Source organism: Equus burchellii, mitochondrion (genome assembly GCF_021613505.1).
Source record: "Equus burchellii quagga isolate QUAGGA mitochondrion, complete genome".
NCBI lineage: Eukaryota > Metazoa > Chordata > Mammalia > Perissodactyla > Equidae > Equus > Equus quagga.
Window position 1 is genome coordinate 1 of NC_044858.1, and position 16,121 is coordinate 16,121.

General features: G+C 41.5%; 13 protein-coding genes and 24 non-coding genes across 37 annotated transcripts, besides 1 other annotated feature; 28 read left to right on the forward strand and 9 right to left on the reverse strand. All coding sequences in view use genetic code 2, as the record gives it.

The window, feature by feature from the left end:
- Window positions 1–71, forward strand: EW37_mgt01. The gene has a single exon. It is a non-coding gene; the product is annotated as a tRNA-Phe (tRNA).
- Window positions 72–1,044, forward strand: EW37_mgr02. The gene has a single exon. It is a non-coding gene; the product is annotated as a 12S ribosomal RNA (ribosomal RNA).
- On the forward strand, window positions 1,045–1,111 carry EW37_mgt02. Its single transcript has one exon. It is a non-coding gene; the product is annotated as a tRNA-Val (tRNA).
- Window positions 1,112–2,690, forward strand: EW37_mgr01. Its single transcript has one exon. It is a non-coding gene; the product is annotated as a 16S ribosomal RNA (ribosomal RNA).
- EW37_mgt03 lies at window positions 2,691–2,765 on the forward strand. Its single transcript has one exon. It is a non-coding gene; the product is annotated as a tRNA-Leu (tRNA).
- A 2-nt stretch (window positions 2,766–2,767) lies between these two features.
- Window positions 2,768–3,723, forward strand: ND1 (NADH dehydrogenase subunit 1). Its single transcript has one exon. A coding segment is annotated over exon 1 (956 nt).
- EW37_mgt04 lies at window positions 3,724–3,792 on the forward strand. The gene has a single exon. It is a non-coding gene; the product is annotated as a tRNA-Ile (tRNA).
- Window positions 3,790–3,862, reverse strand: EW37_mgt05. Its single transcript has one exon. It is a non-coding gene; the product is annotated as a tRNA-Gln (tRNA).
- A 2-nt stretch (window positions 3,863–3,864) lies between these two features.
- On the forward strand, window positions 3,865–3,933 carry EW37_mgt06. Its single transcript has one exon. It is a non-coding gene; the product is annotated as a tRNA-Met (tRNA).
- On the forward strand, window positions 3,934–4,972 carry ND2 (NADH dehydrogenase subunit 2). The gene has a single exon. A coding segment is annotated over exon 1 (1,039 nt).
- Window positions 4,973–5,041, forward strand: EW37_mgt07. Its single transcript has one exon. It is a non-coding gene; the product is annotated as a tRNA-Trp (tRNA).
- Window positions 5,042–5,046: 5 nt separating this feature from the next.
- On the reverse strand, window positions 5,047–5,115 carry EW37_mgt08. Its single transcript has one exon. It is a non-coding gene; the product is annotated as a tRNA-Ala (tRNA).
- Window position 5,116: 1 nt separating this feature from the next.
- Window positions 5,117–5,189, reverse strand: EW37_mgt09. Its single transcript has one exon. It is a non-coding gene; the product is annotated as a tRNA-Asn (tRNA).
- A 31-nt stretch (window positions 5,190–5,220) lies between these two features.
- Window positions 5,221–5,287, reverse strand: EW37_mgt10. The gene has a single exon. It is a non-coding gene; the product is annotated as a tRNA-Cys (tRNA).
- Window positions 5,288–5,354, reverse strand: EW37_mgt11. Its single transcript has one exon. It is a non-coding gene; the product is annotated as a tRNA-Tyr (tRNA).
- Window position 5,355: 1 nt separating this feature from the next.
- COX1 (cytochrome c oxidase subunit I) lies at window positions 5,356–6,900 on the forward strand. Its single transcript has one exon. The coding sequence runs from the start codon at window positions 5,356–5,358 to the stop codon at window positions 6,898–6,900; it is 1,545 nt and encodes a 514-aa protein (YP_009700109.1).
- EW37_mgt12 lies at window positions 6,898–6,966 on the reverse strand. Its single transcript has one exon. It is a non-coding gene; the product is annotated as a tRNA-Ser (tRNA).
- Window positions 6,967–6,974: 8 nt separating this feature from the next.
- Window positions 6,975–7,041, forward strand: EW37_mgt13. Its single transcript has one exon. It is a non-coding gene; the product is annotated as a tRNA-Asp (tRNA).
- Window positions 7,042–7,725, forward strand: COX2 (cytochrome c oxidase subunit II). The gene has a single exon. It carries the CDS (start codon window positions 7,042–7,044, stop codon window positions 7,723–7,725), a length of 684 nt encoding a protein of 227 aa, YP_009700110.1.
- Window positions 7,726–7,728: 3 nt separating this feature from the next.
- EW37_mgt14 lies at window positions 7,729–7,796 on the forward strand. The gene has a single exon. It is a non-coding gene; the product is annotated as a tRNA-Lys (tRNA).
- Window position 7,797: 1 nt separating this feature from the next.
- On the forward strand, window positions 7,798–8,001 carry ATP8 (ATP synthase F0 subunit 8). Its single transcript has one exon. It carries the CDS (start codon window positions 7,798–7,800, stop codon window positions 7,999–8,001), a length of 204 nt encoding a protein of 67 aa, YP_009700111.1.
- ATP6 (ATP synthase F0 subunit 6) lies at window positions 7,959–8,639 on the forward strand. Its single transcript has one exon. It carries the CDS (start codon window positions 7,959–7,961, stop codon window positions 8,637–8,639), a length of 681 nt encoding a protein of 226 aa, YP_009700112.1.
- COX3 (cytochrome c oxidase subunit III) lies at window positions 8,639–9,422 on the forward strand. The gene has a single exon. A coding segment is annotated over exon 1 (784 nt).
- On the forward strand, window positions 9,423–9,491 carry EW37_mgt15. The gene has a single exon. It is a non-coding gene; the product is annotated as a tRNA-Gly (tRNA).
- ND3 (NADH dehydrogenase subunit 3) lies at window positions 9,492–9,837 on the forward strand. Its single transcript has one exon. A coding segment is annotated over exon 1 (346 nt).
- A 1-nt stretch (window position 9,838) lies between these two features.
- Window positions 9,839–9,907, forward strand: EW37_mgt16. Its single transcript has one exon. It is a non-coding gene; the product is annotated as a tRNA-Arg (tRNA).
- Window position 9,908: 1 nt separating this feature from the next.
- On the forward strand, window positions 9,909–10,205 carry ND4L (NADH dehydrogenase subunit 4L). The gene has a single exon. It carries the CDS (start codon window positions 9,909–9,911, stop codon window positions 10,203–10,205), a length of 297 nt encoding a protein of 98 aa, YP_009700115.1.
- Window positions 10,199–11,576, forward strand: ND4 (NADH dehydrogenase subunit 4). Its single transcript has one exon. A coding segment is annotated over exon 1 (1,378 nt).
- On the forward strand, window positions 11,577–11,645 carry EW37_mgt17. The gene has a single exon. It is a non-coding gene; the product is annotated as a tRNA-His (tRNA).
- Window positions 11,646–11,705, forward strand: EW37_mgt18. The gene has a single exon. It is a non-coding gene; the product is annotated as a tRNA-Ser (tRNA).
- A 1-nt stretch (window position 11,706) lies between these two features.
- On the forward strand, window positions 11,707–11,776 carry EW37_mgt19. Its single transcript has one exon. It is a non-coding gene; the product is annotated as a tRNA-Leu (tRNA).
- A 6-nt stretch (window positions 11,777–11,782) lies between these two features.
- On the forward strand, window positions 11,783–13,597 carry ND5 (NADH dehydrogenase subunit 5). Its single transcript has one exon. It carries the CDS (start codon window positions 11,783–11,785, stop codon window positions 13,595–13,597), a length of 1,815 nt encoding a protein of 604 aa, YP_009700117.1.
- Window positions 13,581–14,108, reverse strand: ND6 (NADH dehydrogenase subunit 6). The gene has a single exon. It carries the CDS (start codon window positions 14,106–14,108, stop codon window positions 13,581–13,583), a length of 528 nt encoding a protein of 175 aa, YP_009700118.1.
- On the reverse strand, window positions 14,109–14,177 carry EW37_mgt20. Its single transcript has one exon. It is a non-coding gene; the product is annotated as a tRNA-Glu (tRNA).
- A 4-nt stretch (window positions 14,178–14,181) lies between these two features.
- Window positions 14,182–15,321, forward strand: CYTB (cytochrome b). Its single transcript has one exon. It carries the CDS (start codon window positions 14,182–14,184, stop codon window positions 15,319–15,321), a length of 1,140 nt encoding a protein of 379 aa, YP_009700119.1.
- EW37_mgt21 lies at window positions 15,322–15,394 on the forward strand. The gene has a single exon. It is a non-coding gene; the product is annotated as a tRNA-Thr (tRNA).
- Window position 15,395: 1 nt separating this feature from the next.
- Window positions 15,396–15,461, reverse strand: EW37_mgt22. The gene has a single exon. It is a non-coding gene; the product is annotated as a tRNA-Pro (tRNA).
- Window positions 15,462–16,121: part of a D loop that runs on past the window's edge.

A 16,121-nucleotide genomic window follows, 5' to 3' on the forward strand; every position in this document is an offset into this window, starting at 1 on the left:
GTTAATGTAGCTTAATAGTATTAAAGCAAGGCACTGAAAATGCCTAGATGAGTATTTTTACTCCATAAACAGATAGGCTTGGTCCTAGCCTTTTTATTAGTTATTAATAGAATTACACATGCAAGTATCCGCACCCCAGTGAGAATGCCCTCTAAATCGCACTCTACGATTAAAAGGAGCAGGTATCAAGCACACTAGAAAGTAGCTCATGACACCTTGCTCAGCCACACCCCCACGGGACACAGCAGTGATAAAAATTAAGCCATGAACGAAAGTTCGACTAAGTTATATTAAATTAGGGTTGGTAAAATTCGTGCCAGCCACCGCGGTCATACGATTAACCCAAATTAATAAACCCCCGGCGTAAAGCGTGTCAAAGACCTATACCAAAATAAAGTTAAAACCCAGTTAAGCTGTAAAAAGCTACAACCAAAGTAAAATAGACTACGAAAGTGACTTTAATGCCTCTGACCACACGATAGCTAAGACCCAAACTGGGATTAGATACCCCACTATGCTTAGCCCTAAACTAAAATAACTCATCACAACAAAGTTATTCGCCAGAGTACTACTAGCAACAGCCTAAAACTCAAAGGACTTGGCGGTGCTTTACATCCCTCTAGAGGAGCCTGTTCCGTAATCGATAAACCCCGATAAACCCTACCATCTCTTGCTAATCCAGCCTATATACCGCCATCTTCAGCAAACCCTAAACAAGGTATCGAAGTAAGCACAATCATCCAACATAAAAACGTTAGGTCAAGGTGTAGCCCATGAGATGGAGAGAAATGGGCTACATTTTCTACCCTAAGAACAAGAACTTAACCCAAACGAAAGTCTCTATGAAATTGGAGACCGAAGGAGGATTTAGCAGTAAATTAAGAATAGAGAGCTTAATTGAATAAGGCCATGAAGCGCGCACACACCGCCCGTCACCCTCCTTAAATATCACAAATCACAATATAACACAAAATCGTGACCCAAACATATGAAAGGAGACAAGTCGTAACAAGGTAAGTATACCGGAAGGTGTACTTGGATAACCAAAGTGTAGCTTAAACAAAGCATCTAGCTTACACCTAGAAGATTTCATTCAAAATGAACACTTTGAACTAAAGCTAGCCCAAACAACATTCAACTCAACTACCCTTAGTCACTCAACTAAAACATTCACTAAATCATTAAAGTATAGGAGATAGAAATTTTAACCTGGCGCTATAGAGAAAGTACCGTAAGGGAACGATGAAAGATACACATTAAAAGTACTAAACAGCAAAGCTTACCCCTTTTACCTTCTGCATAATGATTTAACTAGAATAAACTTAGCAAAGAGAACTTAAGCTAAGCACCCCGAAACCAGACGAGCTACCTACGAACAGTTACAAAGAACTAACTCATCTATGTCGCAAAATAGTGAGAAGATTTATAGGTAGAGGTGAAAAGCCCAACGAGCCTGGTGATAGCTGGTTGTCCAGAAACAGAATTTCAGTTCAAATTTAATTTTACCTAAAAACCACTCAATTCCAATGTAAACTTAAATTATAATCTAAAAAGGTACAGCTTTTTAGATACAGGGTACAACCTTTATTAGAGAGTAAGAATAAGATAACCCCATAGTTGGCTTAAAAGCAGCCATCAATTAAGAAAGCGTTCAAGCTCAACGTCTCATCTATCTTAATCCCAAGAATAAACTCAAACTAACTCCTAATCTTATACTGGACTATTCTATTAACACATAGAAGCAATAATGTTAATATGAGTAACAAGAATTATTTCTCCTTGCATAAGCCTATATCAGAACGAATACTCACTGATAGTTAACAACAGAATAGACACAACCCAAAAACTAATCACCTATTTAAATTATTGTTAACCCAACACAGGCATGCACCCATAAGGAAAGATTAAAAGAAGTAAAAGGAACTCGGCAAACACAAACCCCGCCTGTTTACCAAAAACATCACCTCTAGCATCCCCAGTATTAGAGGCACTGCCTGCCCAGTGACATCTGTTTAAACGGCCGCGGTATCCTAACCGTGCAAAGGTAGCATAATCACTTGTTCCCTAAATAGGGACTTGTATGAATGGCCACACGAGGGTTTTACTGTCTCTTACTTCCAATCAGTGAAATTGACCTTCCCGTGAAGAGGCGGGAATAACTAAATAAGACGAGAAGACCCTATGGAGCTTTAATTAACTGATTCACAAAAACAACATACAAACCTAACCCCAGGGACAACAAAACTTTTGATTGAATCAGCAATTTCGGTTGGGGTGACCTCGGAGAACAAAACAACCTCCGAGTGATTTAAATCTAGACTAACCAGTCAAAATATATAATCACTTATTGATCCAAACCATTGATCAACGGAACAAGTTACCCTAGGGATAACAGCGCAATCCTATTCCAGAGTCCATATCGACAATTAGGGTTTACGACCTCGATGTTGGATCAAGACATCCTAATGGTGCAACCGCTATTAAGGGTTCGTTTGTTCAACGATTAAAGTCTTACGTGATCTGAGTTCAGACCGGAGTAATCCAGGTCGGTTTCTATCTATTCTACACTTTTCCCAGTACGAAAGGACAAGAAAAGTAGGGCCCACTTTACAAGAAGCGCCCTCAAACTAATAGATGACATAATCTAAATCTAACTAATTTATTAACCTCACCGCCCTAGAACAGGGCTCGTTAGGGTGGCAGAGCCCGGAAATTGCGTAAAACTTAAACCTTTATACCCAGAGGTTCAACTCCTCTCCCTAACAACATGTTTATAATCAATGTTCTCCTCCTAATCGTCCCAATCCTGCTCGCCGTAGCATTCCTCACACTAGTTGAACGAAAAGTCTTAGGCTACATACAACTTCGTAAAGGACCCAACATCGTAGGCCCCTATGGCCTACTACAACCCATTGCCGATGCCCTCAAACTATTTATCAAAGAACCACTACGACCACTAACATCATCAACATCTATATTTATTATCGCACCAATCCTAGCCCTTACCCTAGCCTTAACCATATGAATCCCTCTACCCATACCATACCCACTAATTAATATAAACCTGGGAATCCTATTCATACTAGCCATATCCAGCCTAGCTGTCTACTCGATCCTTTGATCAGGATGAGCCTCAAACTCAAAATACGCTCTAATTGGAGCCCTACGAGCAGTAGCACAAACCATTTCATACGAAGTAACTCTAGCAATTATTCTACTCTCAGTCCTCCTAATAAGCGGATCGTTCACACTATCAACACTTATCACCACCCAAGAATACCTATGATTAATCTTCCCATCATGACCCTTAGCCATAATATGATTCATCTCAACATTAGCTGAAACCAACCGAGCTCCATTCGACCTAACAGAAGGAGAATCAGAACTCGTCTCCGGATTCAATGTTGAATATGCAGCCGGCCCATTTGCTCTATTTTTCCTGGCAGAATATGCAAACATCATCATAATAAACATCTTCACAACAACCCTATTTCTAGGAGCATTTCACAACCCCTACCTACCAGAACTCTACTCAATTAATTTCACCATTAAAGCTCTCCTTCTAACATGCTCTTTCCTATGAATTCGAGCATCCTACCCACGATTTCGATATGACCAACTTATACACCTCCTATGAAAAAACTTCCTTCCACTCACACTAGCTCTCTGCATATGACATGTCTCACTACCAATCATACTATCCAGCATCCCACCACAAACATAGGAAATATGTCTGACAAAAGAGTTACTTTGATAGAGTAAAACATAGAGGTTCAAACCCTCTTATTTCTAGAACCACAGGAATTGAACCTGCTCCTGAGAATTCAAAATCCTCCGTGCTACCAAATTACACCATGTCCTACAAGTAAGGTCAGCTAAATAAGCTATCGGGCCCATACCCCGAAAATGTTGGATTACACCCTTCCCGTACTAATAAACCCCCTCATCCTCACAATTATTCTAATAACAGTTTTTCTAGGAACTATAATCGTCATAATAAGCTCACACTGGCTAATAATCTGAATCGGATTCGAAATAAATCTACTAGCCATCATCCCCATCCTAATAAAAAAATACAGTCCCCGAGCCATAGAAGCCTCCACCAAGTACTTCCTAACCCAAGCCACCGCATCCATACTCCTCATAATAGCAATCATCATTAACCTTATATACTCAAGCCAATGAACTATCACAAAAGTTTTCAACCCCACAGCATCCATCATCATAACCTCAGCCCTCGCCATAAAACTTGGACTCACACCATTCCATTTCTGAGTGCCCGAAGTCACACAAGGTATCTCACTAACATCAGGCCTCATCCTACTCACATGACAAAAACTAGCCCCAATATCAGTCCTATACCAAATTTCACCCTCAATCAACCTGAACATCTTACTAACCATAGCCGTGCTGTCAATCCTAGTAGGAGGCTGAGGTGGTCTCAACCAAACCCAACTACGAAAAATTATAGCATACTCATCAATTGCTCATATAGGATGAATAACAGCTGTCTTAGTATACAACCCAACACTGACAATACTAAATATACTAATTTACATTACAATAACACTCACAATATTCATACTGTTTATTCACAGCTCCTCCACCACAACACTATCACTCTCACACACATGAAACAAAACACCCCTAACCACCACATTAATCCTGATTACCTTGCTATCCATAGGAGGCCTCCCCCCACTATCAGGATTTATACCTAAATGAATAATCATCCAAGAACTCACCAAAAACAGCAGCATCATTCTCCCCACTCTAATGGCTATCATGGCACTACTCAATCTATACTTCTACATACGACTAACTTACTCCACCTCCCTAACTATATTCCCATCCACAAACAACATAAAAATAAAATGACAATTCGAAACCAAACAAATTACTCTCCTTCCCCCATTAATCATCGCTTCCTCCCTACTCCTCCCCCTAACCCCCATACTATCAATTCTAGACTAGGAATTTAGGTTAACATCCAGACCAAGAGCCTTCAAAGCTCTAAGTAAGTATATTCACTTAATTCCTGCGTACTAAGGACTGCAAGACTCTATCTCACATCAATTGAACGCAAATCAAACACTTTCATTAAGCTAAGCCCTTACTAGATTGGTGGGCTATCATCCCACGAAACTTTAGTTAACAGCTAAATACCCTAATCAACTGGCTTCAATCTACTTCTCCCGCCGCCTAGAAAAAAAGGCGGGAGAAGCCCCGGCAGAATTGAAGCTGCTCCTTTGAATTTGCAATTCAATGTGAAATTCACCACGGGACTTGATAAGAAGAGGATTCCAACCTCTGTCTTTAGATTTACAGTCTAATGCTTACTCAGCCATCTTACCTATGTTCATCAACCGCTGATTATTTTCGACTAACCACAAAGACATCGGTACTCTATACCTCCTATTCGGCGCTTGAGCTGGAATAGTAGGAACCGCCCTAAGTCTCCTAATCCGTGCTGAATTAGGCCAACCTGGGACCCTACTAGGAGATGACCAGATCTACAATGTCATTGTGACCGCCCACGCATTCGTAATAATTTTCTTCATAGTCATACCCATTATGATCGGAGGATTTGGGAACTGATTAGTCCCCTTAATAATTGGAGCACCTGATATAGCTTTTCCCCGAATAAACAACATAAGCTTCTGATTACTTCCCCCATCATTCCTACTTCTTCTTGCTTCTTCAATAATTGAAGCGGGCGCTGGAACAGGCTGAACCGTATATCCTCCCCTAGCTGGAAATCTAGCGCACGCAGGGGCTTCTGTTGACTTAACCATTTTCTCTCTCCACCTGGCTGGTGTATCTTCAATTTTAGGTGCCATCAATTTCATTACCACAATCATCAACATAAAACCACCAGCTCTATCTCAATACCAAACTCCTCTATTCGTTTGATCTGTCCTTATTACGGCAGTACTCCTTCTTCTAGCCCTTCCAGTCCTAGCAGCCGGTATTACCATGCTCCTCACAGACCGTAATCTAAACACTACCTTCTTCGACCCTGCAGGGGGTGGGGACCCAATCCTTTATCAACACCTATTCTGATTTTTCGGACATCCCGAAGTCTACATTCTCATCCTGCCAGGCTTTGGTATAATCTCACACATCGTTACATACTATTCAGGTAAAAAAGAACCTTTCGGCTACATGGGTATGGTGTGAGCTATAATATCCATCGGCTTTCTAGGCTTCATCGTATGAGCTCACCACATGTTTACAGTAGGTATAGACGTCGATACACGAGCATACTTTACATCAGCTACCATAATCATTGCCATCCCTACCGGTGTAAAAGTATTCAGCTGATTAGCTACCCTGCACGGAGGAAATATCAAATGGTCTCCAGCTATACTCTGAGCCCTAGGCTTCATCTTCTTATTCACAGTAGGTGGTCTAACAGGAATCGTCTTGGCTAACTCATCCCTAGATATTGTTCTTCACGACACTTATTATGTTGTAGCACATTTCCACTATGTTCTGTCCATAGGAGCAGTCTTCGCCATTATAGGAGGATTCGTTCACTGATTCCCTCTATTCTCAGGATACACACTCAACCAAACCTGAGCAAAAATTCACTTTACAATTATATTCGTAGGGGTCAATATAACTTTCTTCCCACAACACTTCCTTGGCCTCTCAGGAATACCACGACGCTATTCCGATTATCCAGACGCATACACAACATGAAACACCATTTCATCCATAGGATCTTTTATTTCACTCACAGCAGTAATACTAATAATCTTCATGATCTGGGAAGCATTCGCATCTAAACGAGAAGTCTCTACAGTAGAGCTAACCTCAACTAACCTAGAATGACTACACGGATGCCCCCCACCATATCACACATTCGAAGAACCCGCCTATGTAAACCTAAAATAAGAAAGGAAGGAATCGAACCCCCTCTAACTGGTTTCAAGCCAATATCATAACCACTATGTCTTTCTCCATTAAACGAGGTATTAGTAAAAATTACATAACTTTGTCAAAGTTAAATTATAGGTTAAACCCCTATATACCTCTATGGCCTACCCCTTCCAATTAGGATTCCAAGACGCAACATCCCCTATTATAGAAGAACTCCTACACTTCCACGACCACACGCTAATAATCGTATTCCTAATTAGCTCTCTAGTACTATATATCATCTCATCAATACTAACAACTAAATTAACCCACACCAGCACCATAGACGCCCAAGAAGTAGAAACAATTTGAACTATTCTACCAGCCATCATCCTCATTTTAATTGCCCTTCCATCCCTACGAATTCTTTACATAATAGATGAAATCAACAACCCGTCTCTCACAGTCAAAACAATAGGCCACCAATGATACTGAAGTTACGAGTACACTGATTATGAAGACCTAACCTTCGACTCCTACATAATCCCCACATCAGACCTAAAACCAGGAGAACTACGTCTTCTAGAAGTCGACAACCGAGTGGTTCTCCCTATAGAAATAACTATCCGGATACTAATTTCATCCGAAGACGTCTTACACTCATGAGCTGTCCCCTCTCTAGGCCTAAAAACAGATGCCATTCCTGGGCGCCTAAATCAGACAACTCTCGTAGCCTCCCGACCAGGCCTTTACTACGGCCAATGCTCGGAGATCTGCGGATCAAACCACAGCTTTATACCAATTGTCCTCGAACTAGTTCCACTGAAACACTTCGAAGAATGATCTGCATCAATATTATAAAATCACTAAGAAGCTATTATAGCATTAACCTTTTAAGTTAAAGACTGAGGGTCTAAACCCCTCCCTAGTGATATGCCACAGTTGGATACATCAACATGATTTATTAATATCGTCTCAATAATCCTAACTCTATTTATTGTATTTCAACTAAAAATTTCAAAACACTCTTTCCCAACACACCCAGAAGCAAAAACAACTAAAATAATTAAGCACCTCACCCCTTGAGAATCAAAATGAACGAAAATCTATTCGCCTCTTTCGCTACCCCAACAATAATAGGCCTCCCTATTGTAATCCTAATTATTATATTCCCCAGCATCCTATTCCCTTCATCCAACCGACTAATTAACAACCGCCTAATCTCAATTCAACAATGACTAGTCCAACTTACATCAAAACAAATAATAGCTATCCACAACAACAAAGGACAAACCTGAACCCTCATACTCATGTCGCTGATCCTATTTATTGGCTCAACAAACTTACTAGGTCTACTACCTCACTCATTTACACCAACAACACAACTATCAATAAACCTAGGCATAGCCATTCCCCTATGAGCAGGAACGGTATTCATAGGCTTTCGTCATAAAACAAAAGCAGCCCTAGCCCACTTTTTACCTCAAGGAACCCCTATTTTCCTCATTCCCATACTAGTAATTATTGAAACTATCAGCCTATTTATTCAACCTGTAGCTCTAGCCGTTCGGCTAACTGCTAACATTACCGCCGGACATCTTCTAATTCATCTTATCGGCGGAGCAACACTAGCCCTCATAAACATTAGCCCCTCAACAGCCCTTATTACATTTATTATTCTAGTCCTACTGACTATCCTCGAATTCGCGGTAGCCATAATCCAAGCCTACGTATTCACTCTCCTAGTAAGCCTCTACCTACATGATAACACCTAATGACCCACCAAACCCACGCCTACCACATAGTAAACCCCAGCCCATGACCACTTACAGGAGCCTTATCAGCCCTTCTAATAACATCAGGATTAGCCATGTGATTCCACTTTAACTCAACTCTACTTCTAGCTTTAGGACTATTAACCAACATCCTTACTATGTATCAATGATGACGAGACATCATCCGAGAAAGCACATTCCAAGGCCATCACACATCAATCGTCCAAAAAGGACTCCGATACGGCATAATCCTTTTCATCATCTCAGAAGTCTTCTTCTTCTCTGGCTTCTTCTGAGCCTTCTACCACTCAAGCCTAGCTCCCACACCCGAACTAGGCGGCTGCTGACCACCCACAGGTATTCATCCCTTAAACCCCCTAGAAGTCCCTTTACTCAACACCTCAGTGCTCCTAGCATCTGGAGTCTCTATCACCTGAGCCCACCATAGCCTGATAGAAGGGAACCGTAAAAATATGCTCCAAGGCCTATTCATCACAATCTCATTAGGCGTGTATTTCACCCTCCTCCAAGCCTCAGAATACTACGAAGCTTCATTCACCATTTCAGACGGGGTGTACGGATCAACATTTTTCGTGGCAACGGGATTCCACGGACTACACGTAATCATCGGATCCACCTTCCTTATCGTATGCTTCCTACGCCAACTAAAATTCCACTTTACATCCAGCCATCATTTCGGATTTGAAGCAGCCGCTTGATACTGACACTTCGTCGACGTAGTTTGACTATTCTTATATGTCTCTATCTATTGATGAGGATCCTGTTCTTTTAGTATTGACCAGTACAATTGACTTCCAATCAATCAGCTTCGGTACAACCCGAAAAAGAATAATAAACCTCATACTAACACTCCTCACCAACACATTACTAGCCTCGCTACTCGTACTCATCGCATTCTGACTACCACAACTAAACATCTATGCAGAAAAAACCAGCCCATACGAATGCGGATTTGACCCAATAGGGTCAGCACGCCTCCCTTTCTCAATAAAATTCTTCTTAGTGGCCATCACATTTCTGCTGTTCGACCTAGAAATCGCCCTCCTATTACCTCTTCCATGAGCATCCCAGACAACCAACCTGAACACTATACTTATCATAGCACTAATCCTAATCTCCCTCCTAGCTATCAGCCTAGCCTACGAATGAACCCAAAAAGGACTAGAATGAACTGAGTATGGTAATTAGTTTAAACTAAAACAAATGATTTCGACTCATTAAACTATGATTAACTTCATAATTACCAACATGTCACTAGTCCACATTAATATCTTCCTGGCATTCACAATTTCCCTCATAGGTCTACTAATGTACCGATCCCACCTAATGTCCTCACTTCTATGCCTAGAGGGAATAATACTGTCACTATTCGTCATAGCAACCATAATAGTCCTAAACACCCATTTTACACTAGCCAGCATAATACCCATTATCTTACTGGTATTCGCTGCCTGCGAAGCAGCATTAGGACTATCCTTACTAGTCATAGTCTCCAATACTTATGGAGTGGACCACGTACAAAACCTTAACCTTCTCCAATGCTAAAAATTATCATTCCTACAATCATACTTATACCTCTTACATGACTATCAAAAAAGAACATAATCTGAATTAACGCTACAACCTACAGTCTATTAATCAGCCTTATCAGCCTATCCCTTCTAAATCAGCCTAACAACAACAGCCTAAACTTCTCACTAATATTCTTCTCTGACCCCCTATCAGCCCCACTACTAGTACTAACAACATGGCTACTTCCACTAATACTCATAGCCAGCCAACATCACCTATCGAAAGAACCACTAATCCGAAAAAAACTCTACATCACCATGCTAGTCATACTTCAAACTTTCCTAATTATAACTTTTACCGCCACAGAACTAATCTCCTTCTACATTCTATTCGAAGCCACACTAGTTCCAACACTAATTATCATCACCCGCTGAGGCAACCAAACAGAGCGCCTAAACGCAGGTCTCTATTTTCTGTTCTACACACTAGTAGGCTCCCTCCCACTCTTAGTCGCACTAATCTCCATCCAGAACCTAACAGGCTCATTAAACTTCCTACTAATCCAATACTGAAACCAAACACTACCCAACTCTTGATCTAATATTTTCCTATGATTAGCATGTATAATAGCGTTTATAGTTAAAATACCCCTATACGGCCTTCATCTCTGACTTCCAAAGGCCCATGTAGAAGCCCCAATCGCCGGATCCATAGTACTAGCAGCCGTCCTACTAAAACTAGGGGGCTATGGAATACTGCGAATCACAACAATACTAAACCCCCAAACTAACTTTATAGCCTACCCCTTCCTTATACTATCTCTATGAGGAATAATCATAACTAGCTCTATCTGCTTACGACAAACTGATCTAAAATCACTTATTGCATACTCCTCTGTCAGCCACATAGCCCTAGTAATTGTAGCCGTCCTTATCCAAACACCATGAAGCTATATAGGGGCCACAGCCCTAATAATCGCCCACGGTCTTACATCATCGATACTATTCTGCCTAGCAAACTCAAATTACGAACGCACTCACAGCCGAACCATAATCCTGGCCCGCGGACTTCAAACACTCCTTCCCCTTATAGCAGCTTGATGACTATTAGCCAGCCTAACCAACCTAGCCCTCCCTCCCAGCATTAATCTAATCGGAGAGCTATTCGTAGTAATATCCTCATTCTCATGATCAAATATTACTATTATCCTTATAGGAGCTAACATCACCATTACCGCTCTCTACTCCCTCTATATGCTAATCACTACACAACGAGGAAAATATACACACCATATCAATAACATTAAACCCTCATTCACACGAGAAAACGCACTCATAGCCCTCCACATGACTCCCCTACTACTCCTATCACTTAACCCCAAAATCATTCTAGGCTTTACGTACTGTAAATATAGTTTAACAAAAACACTAGATTGTGGATCTAGAAATAGAAACTCAATATTTCTTATTTACCGAGAAAGTATGCAAGAACTGCTAATTCATGCCCCCATGTTTAACAAACATGGCTCTCTCAAACTTTTAAAGGATGGGAGCTATCCGTTGGTCTTAGGAGCCAAAAAATTGGTGCAACTCCAAGTAAAAGTAATTAACATATTCTCCTCCCTCATACTAGTTTCACTGTCAGTACTAACCCTACCAATCATATCATCAATCCTTAATACCCACAAAAACAGTACGTACCCACATCACGTAAAAAACATTATCTCATACGCCTTCATTACCAGCCTAATTCCCACTATAATATTCATCCACTCTGGACAAGAAACAATCATCTCGAACTGACACTGAGTAACTATACAAACCCTCAAACTATCTCTAAGCTTCAAACTAGACTACTTCTCAATGGCCTTCGTACCAGTAGCCCTATTCGTAACATGATCCATCATAGAATTCTCTCTATGATACATGCACTCGGATCCTTACATCACCCGATTTTTTAAATACCTACTCACATTCCTCATCACCATAATAATCTTAGTCACAGCCAACAACCTCTTCCAACTGTTCATCGGATGGGAAGGAGTAGGCATCATATCATTCCTACTAATTGGATGATGATATGGTCGAACAGACGCTAACACTGCGGCCCTCCAAGCAATCCTATACAACCGCATTGGAGACATTGGCTTCATCATAGCCATAGCCTGATTCCTATTCAATACCAACACATGAGACCTACAACAAATCTTTATACTTGACCCCAGCCTCACCAACCTCCCGCTCCTAGGCCTTCTCCTAGCCGCAACTGGTAAATCCGCCCAATTCGGACTCCACCCATGACTTCCCTCGGCCATAGAAGGTCCTACACCAGTCTCAGCCCTACTTCACTCCAGCACAATAGTTGTAGCAGGCGTCTTCCTACTAATCCGCTTCCACCCACTAATAGAAAATAACAAAACTATCCAATCCCTTACCCTATGCCTAGGAGCTATTACCACACTATTTACAGCGATCTGTGCACTCACCCAAAACGACATTAAAAAAATCATCGCCTTCTCCACCTCCAGCCAACTAGGCTTGATAATCGTAACCATCGGTATCAACCAACCCTACCTAGCATTCCTCCACATCTGCACTCACGCATTCTTCAAAGCCATACTATTCATATGCTCCGGATCCATCATCCATAGCCTAAATGACGAGCAGGATATCCGAAAAATGGGCGGACTGTTTAATGCAATACCCTTCACCACCACATCCCTAATCATTGGTAGCCTCGCACTCACCGGTATACCTTTCCTCACAGGCTTTTACTCCAAAGACCTCATCATCGAAACCGCCAACACATCGTACACCAACGCCTGAGCCCTACTAATAACCCTCATCGCCACATCCCTCACAGCTGTCTACAGCACCCGAATTATCTTCTTCGCACTCCTAGGACAACCCCGCTTTCTCCCCTTAACCTCAATCAACGAAAATAACCCCTTTCTAATTAACTCCATTAAACGCCTCTTAATTGGCAGCATTTTCGCCGGATTCTTTATCTCTAACAATATTTATCCTACAACCATCCCAGAAATAACCATGCCTACCTACATAAAACTTACTGCCCTCGCAGTAACCATCCTAGGGTTTACACTAGCTCTAGAACTAAGCCTAATTACACATAACCTAAAACTAGAACACCCCACCAATACATTTAAATTCTCCAACCTCCTAGGATACTATCCAACAATTATACATCGACTCCCACCACTCGCAAACCTGTCAATAAGCCAAAAATCAGCATCACTTCTACTAGACTCAATCTGACTAGAAAACATCCTACCAAAATCCATCTCCCAATTCCAAATAAAGACCTCAATCCTAGTTTCTACCCAAAAAGGCCAAATCAAATTATATTTCCTCTCATTCCTCATTACCCTTACCCTAAGCATACTACTTTTTAATCTCCACGAGTAACCTCTAAAATTACCAAGACTCCAACAAGCAACGACCAACCAGTCACAATCACAACCCAGGCCCCATAACTATACAATGCAGCAACCCCCATAATCTCTTCACTAAACACCCCAGAATCTCCAGTATCATAAATAGCTCAATCCCCTATACCACTAAACTTAAACACTACCCCCACTTCCTCACTCTTCAGAACATACAAAACTAACACAACCTCCATCAACAACCCCAAAAGAAACACTCCCATAACAGTCGTATTAGATACCCACACCTCAGGGTATTGCTCGGTAGCCATAGCCGTCGTATAACCAAAAACAACCAACATTCCTCCCAGATAAATCAAAAACACCATCAATCCTAAAAAGGATCCTCCAAAATTCATAATAATACCACAACCAACCCCTCCACTTACAATCAACACTAAACCCCCATAAATAGGCGAAGGTTTTGAAGAAAAACCTACAAAACCAATAACAAAAATAACGCTTAAAATAAACACAATATATGTCATCATTATTCCTACGTGGAATCTAACCACGACTAATGACATGAAAAATCATCGTTGTATTTCAACTATAAGAACACTAATGACAAATATCCGAAAATCCCACCCGCTAATTAAAATCATCAATCACTCTTTCATCGACCTACCAGCCCCCTCAAACATTTCATCATGATGAAACTTTGGCTCCCTCCTAGGAATTTGCCTAATCCTCCAAATCCTAACAGGCCTATTCCTAGCCATACACTACACATCAGACACAACAACTGCCTTCTCGTCTGTCACCCATATCTGCCGAGACGTTAACTACGGATGAATCATTCGCTACCTCCATGCCAACGGAGCATCCATATTTTTCATCTGCCTCTTCATCCACGTAGGACGTGGCCTCTACTATGGCTCTTACACATTCCTAGAAACATGAAACATTGGAATTATCCTACTTCTCACAGTAATAGCCACAGCATTCATAGGCTATGTCCTACCATGAGGCCAAATATCCTTCTGAGGAGCAACGGTTATTACAAACCTCCTGTCAGCAATCCCCTATATTGGCACCACCCTCGTCGAGTGAATCTGAGGTGGGTTCTCGGTAGACAAAGCCACCCTTACCCGATTTTTTGCTTTCCACTTCATCCTACCCTTCATTATCACAGCCCTAGTAATCGTCCATTTACTATTCCTCCACGAAACAGGATCCAACAACCCCTCAGGAATCCCATCTGACATAGATAAAATCCCATTCCACCCATATTACACAATCAAAGATATCCTAGGACTCCTCCTCCTGATCCTACTCCTACTGACCCTAGTATTATTCTCCCCTGATCTCCTAGGAGACCCGGACAACTACACCCCAGCCAACCCTCTCAGCACTCCCCCTCATATTAAGCCAGAGTGATATTTCCTATTTGCCTACGCCATCCTACGTTCTATCCCCAACAAACTAGGCGGCGTATTGGCTCTTATCCTCTCCATCTTAATCTTAGCACTCATCCCCACCCTGCACATATCGAAACAACGAAGCATAATATTCCGACCTCTTAGTCAATGCGTATTCTGACTCTTAGTAGCAGACTTACTAACACTAACATGAATCGGCGGCCAGCCAGTGGAACACCCATACGTAATTATCGGCCAACTAGCCTCAATCCTCTACTTCTCCCTAATTCTCATCTTCATACCACTCGCAAGCACCATCGAAAACAACCTTCTAAAGTGAAGAGTCCCTGTAGTATATCATACATTACCCTGGTCTTGTAAACCAGAAAAGGGGGAAAACATTCCCCCCAAGGACTGTCAAGGAAGAAGCTCTAGCTCCACCGTCAACACCCAAAGCTGAAATTCTACTTAAACTATTCCTTGATTTCCTCCCCTAAACGACAACAGTTCATCCTCATGTACTATGTCAGTATTAAAATACACCCTATGTAGCATTATACAGCTCAACATATAATACCCTGTTAACATCCTATGTACATCGTGCATTAAGTTATTAGCCCCATGAATAATAAGCATGTACATAATATTATTTACTTTACATAAGTACATTATATTATTGATCGTGCATACCCCATCCAAGTCAAATCATTTCCAGCCAACACGCATATCACAACCCATATTCCACGAGCTTAATCACCAAGCCGCGGGAAATCAGCAACCCTTCCAATTACGTGTCCCAATCCTCGCTCCGGGCCCATTCAAACGTGGGGGTTTCTACAGTGAAACTATACCTGGCATCTGGTTCTTTCTTCAGGGCCATCACACCCAACCTCGCCCATTCTTTCCCCTTAAATAAGACATCTCGATGGACTAATGACTAATCAGCCCATGCTCACACATAACTGTGGTTTCATGCATTTGGTATTTTTTATATTTTGGGGATGCTATGACTCAGCTATGGCCGTCAAAGGCCTCGACGCAGTCAATTGAATTGAAGCTGGACTTAAATTGAACGTTATTCCTCCGCATCAGTAACCATAAGGTGTTATTCAGTCCATGGTAGCAGGACATAGAAGAACAACT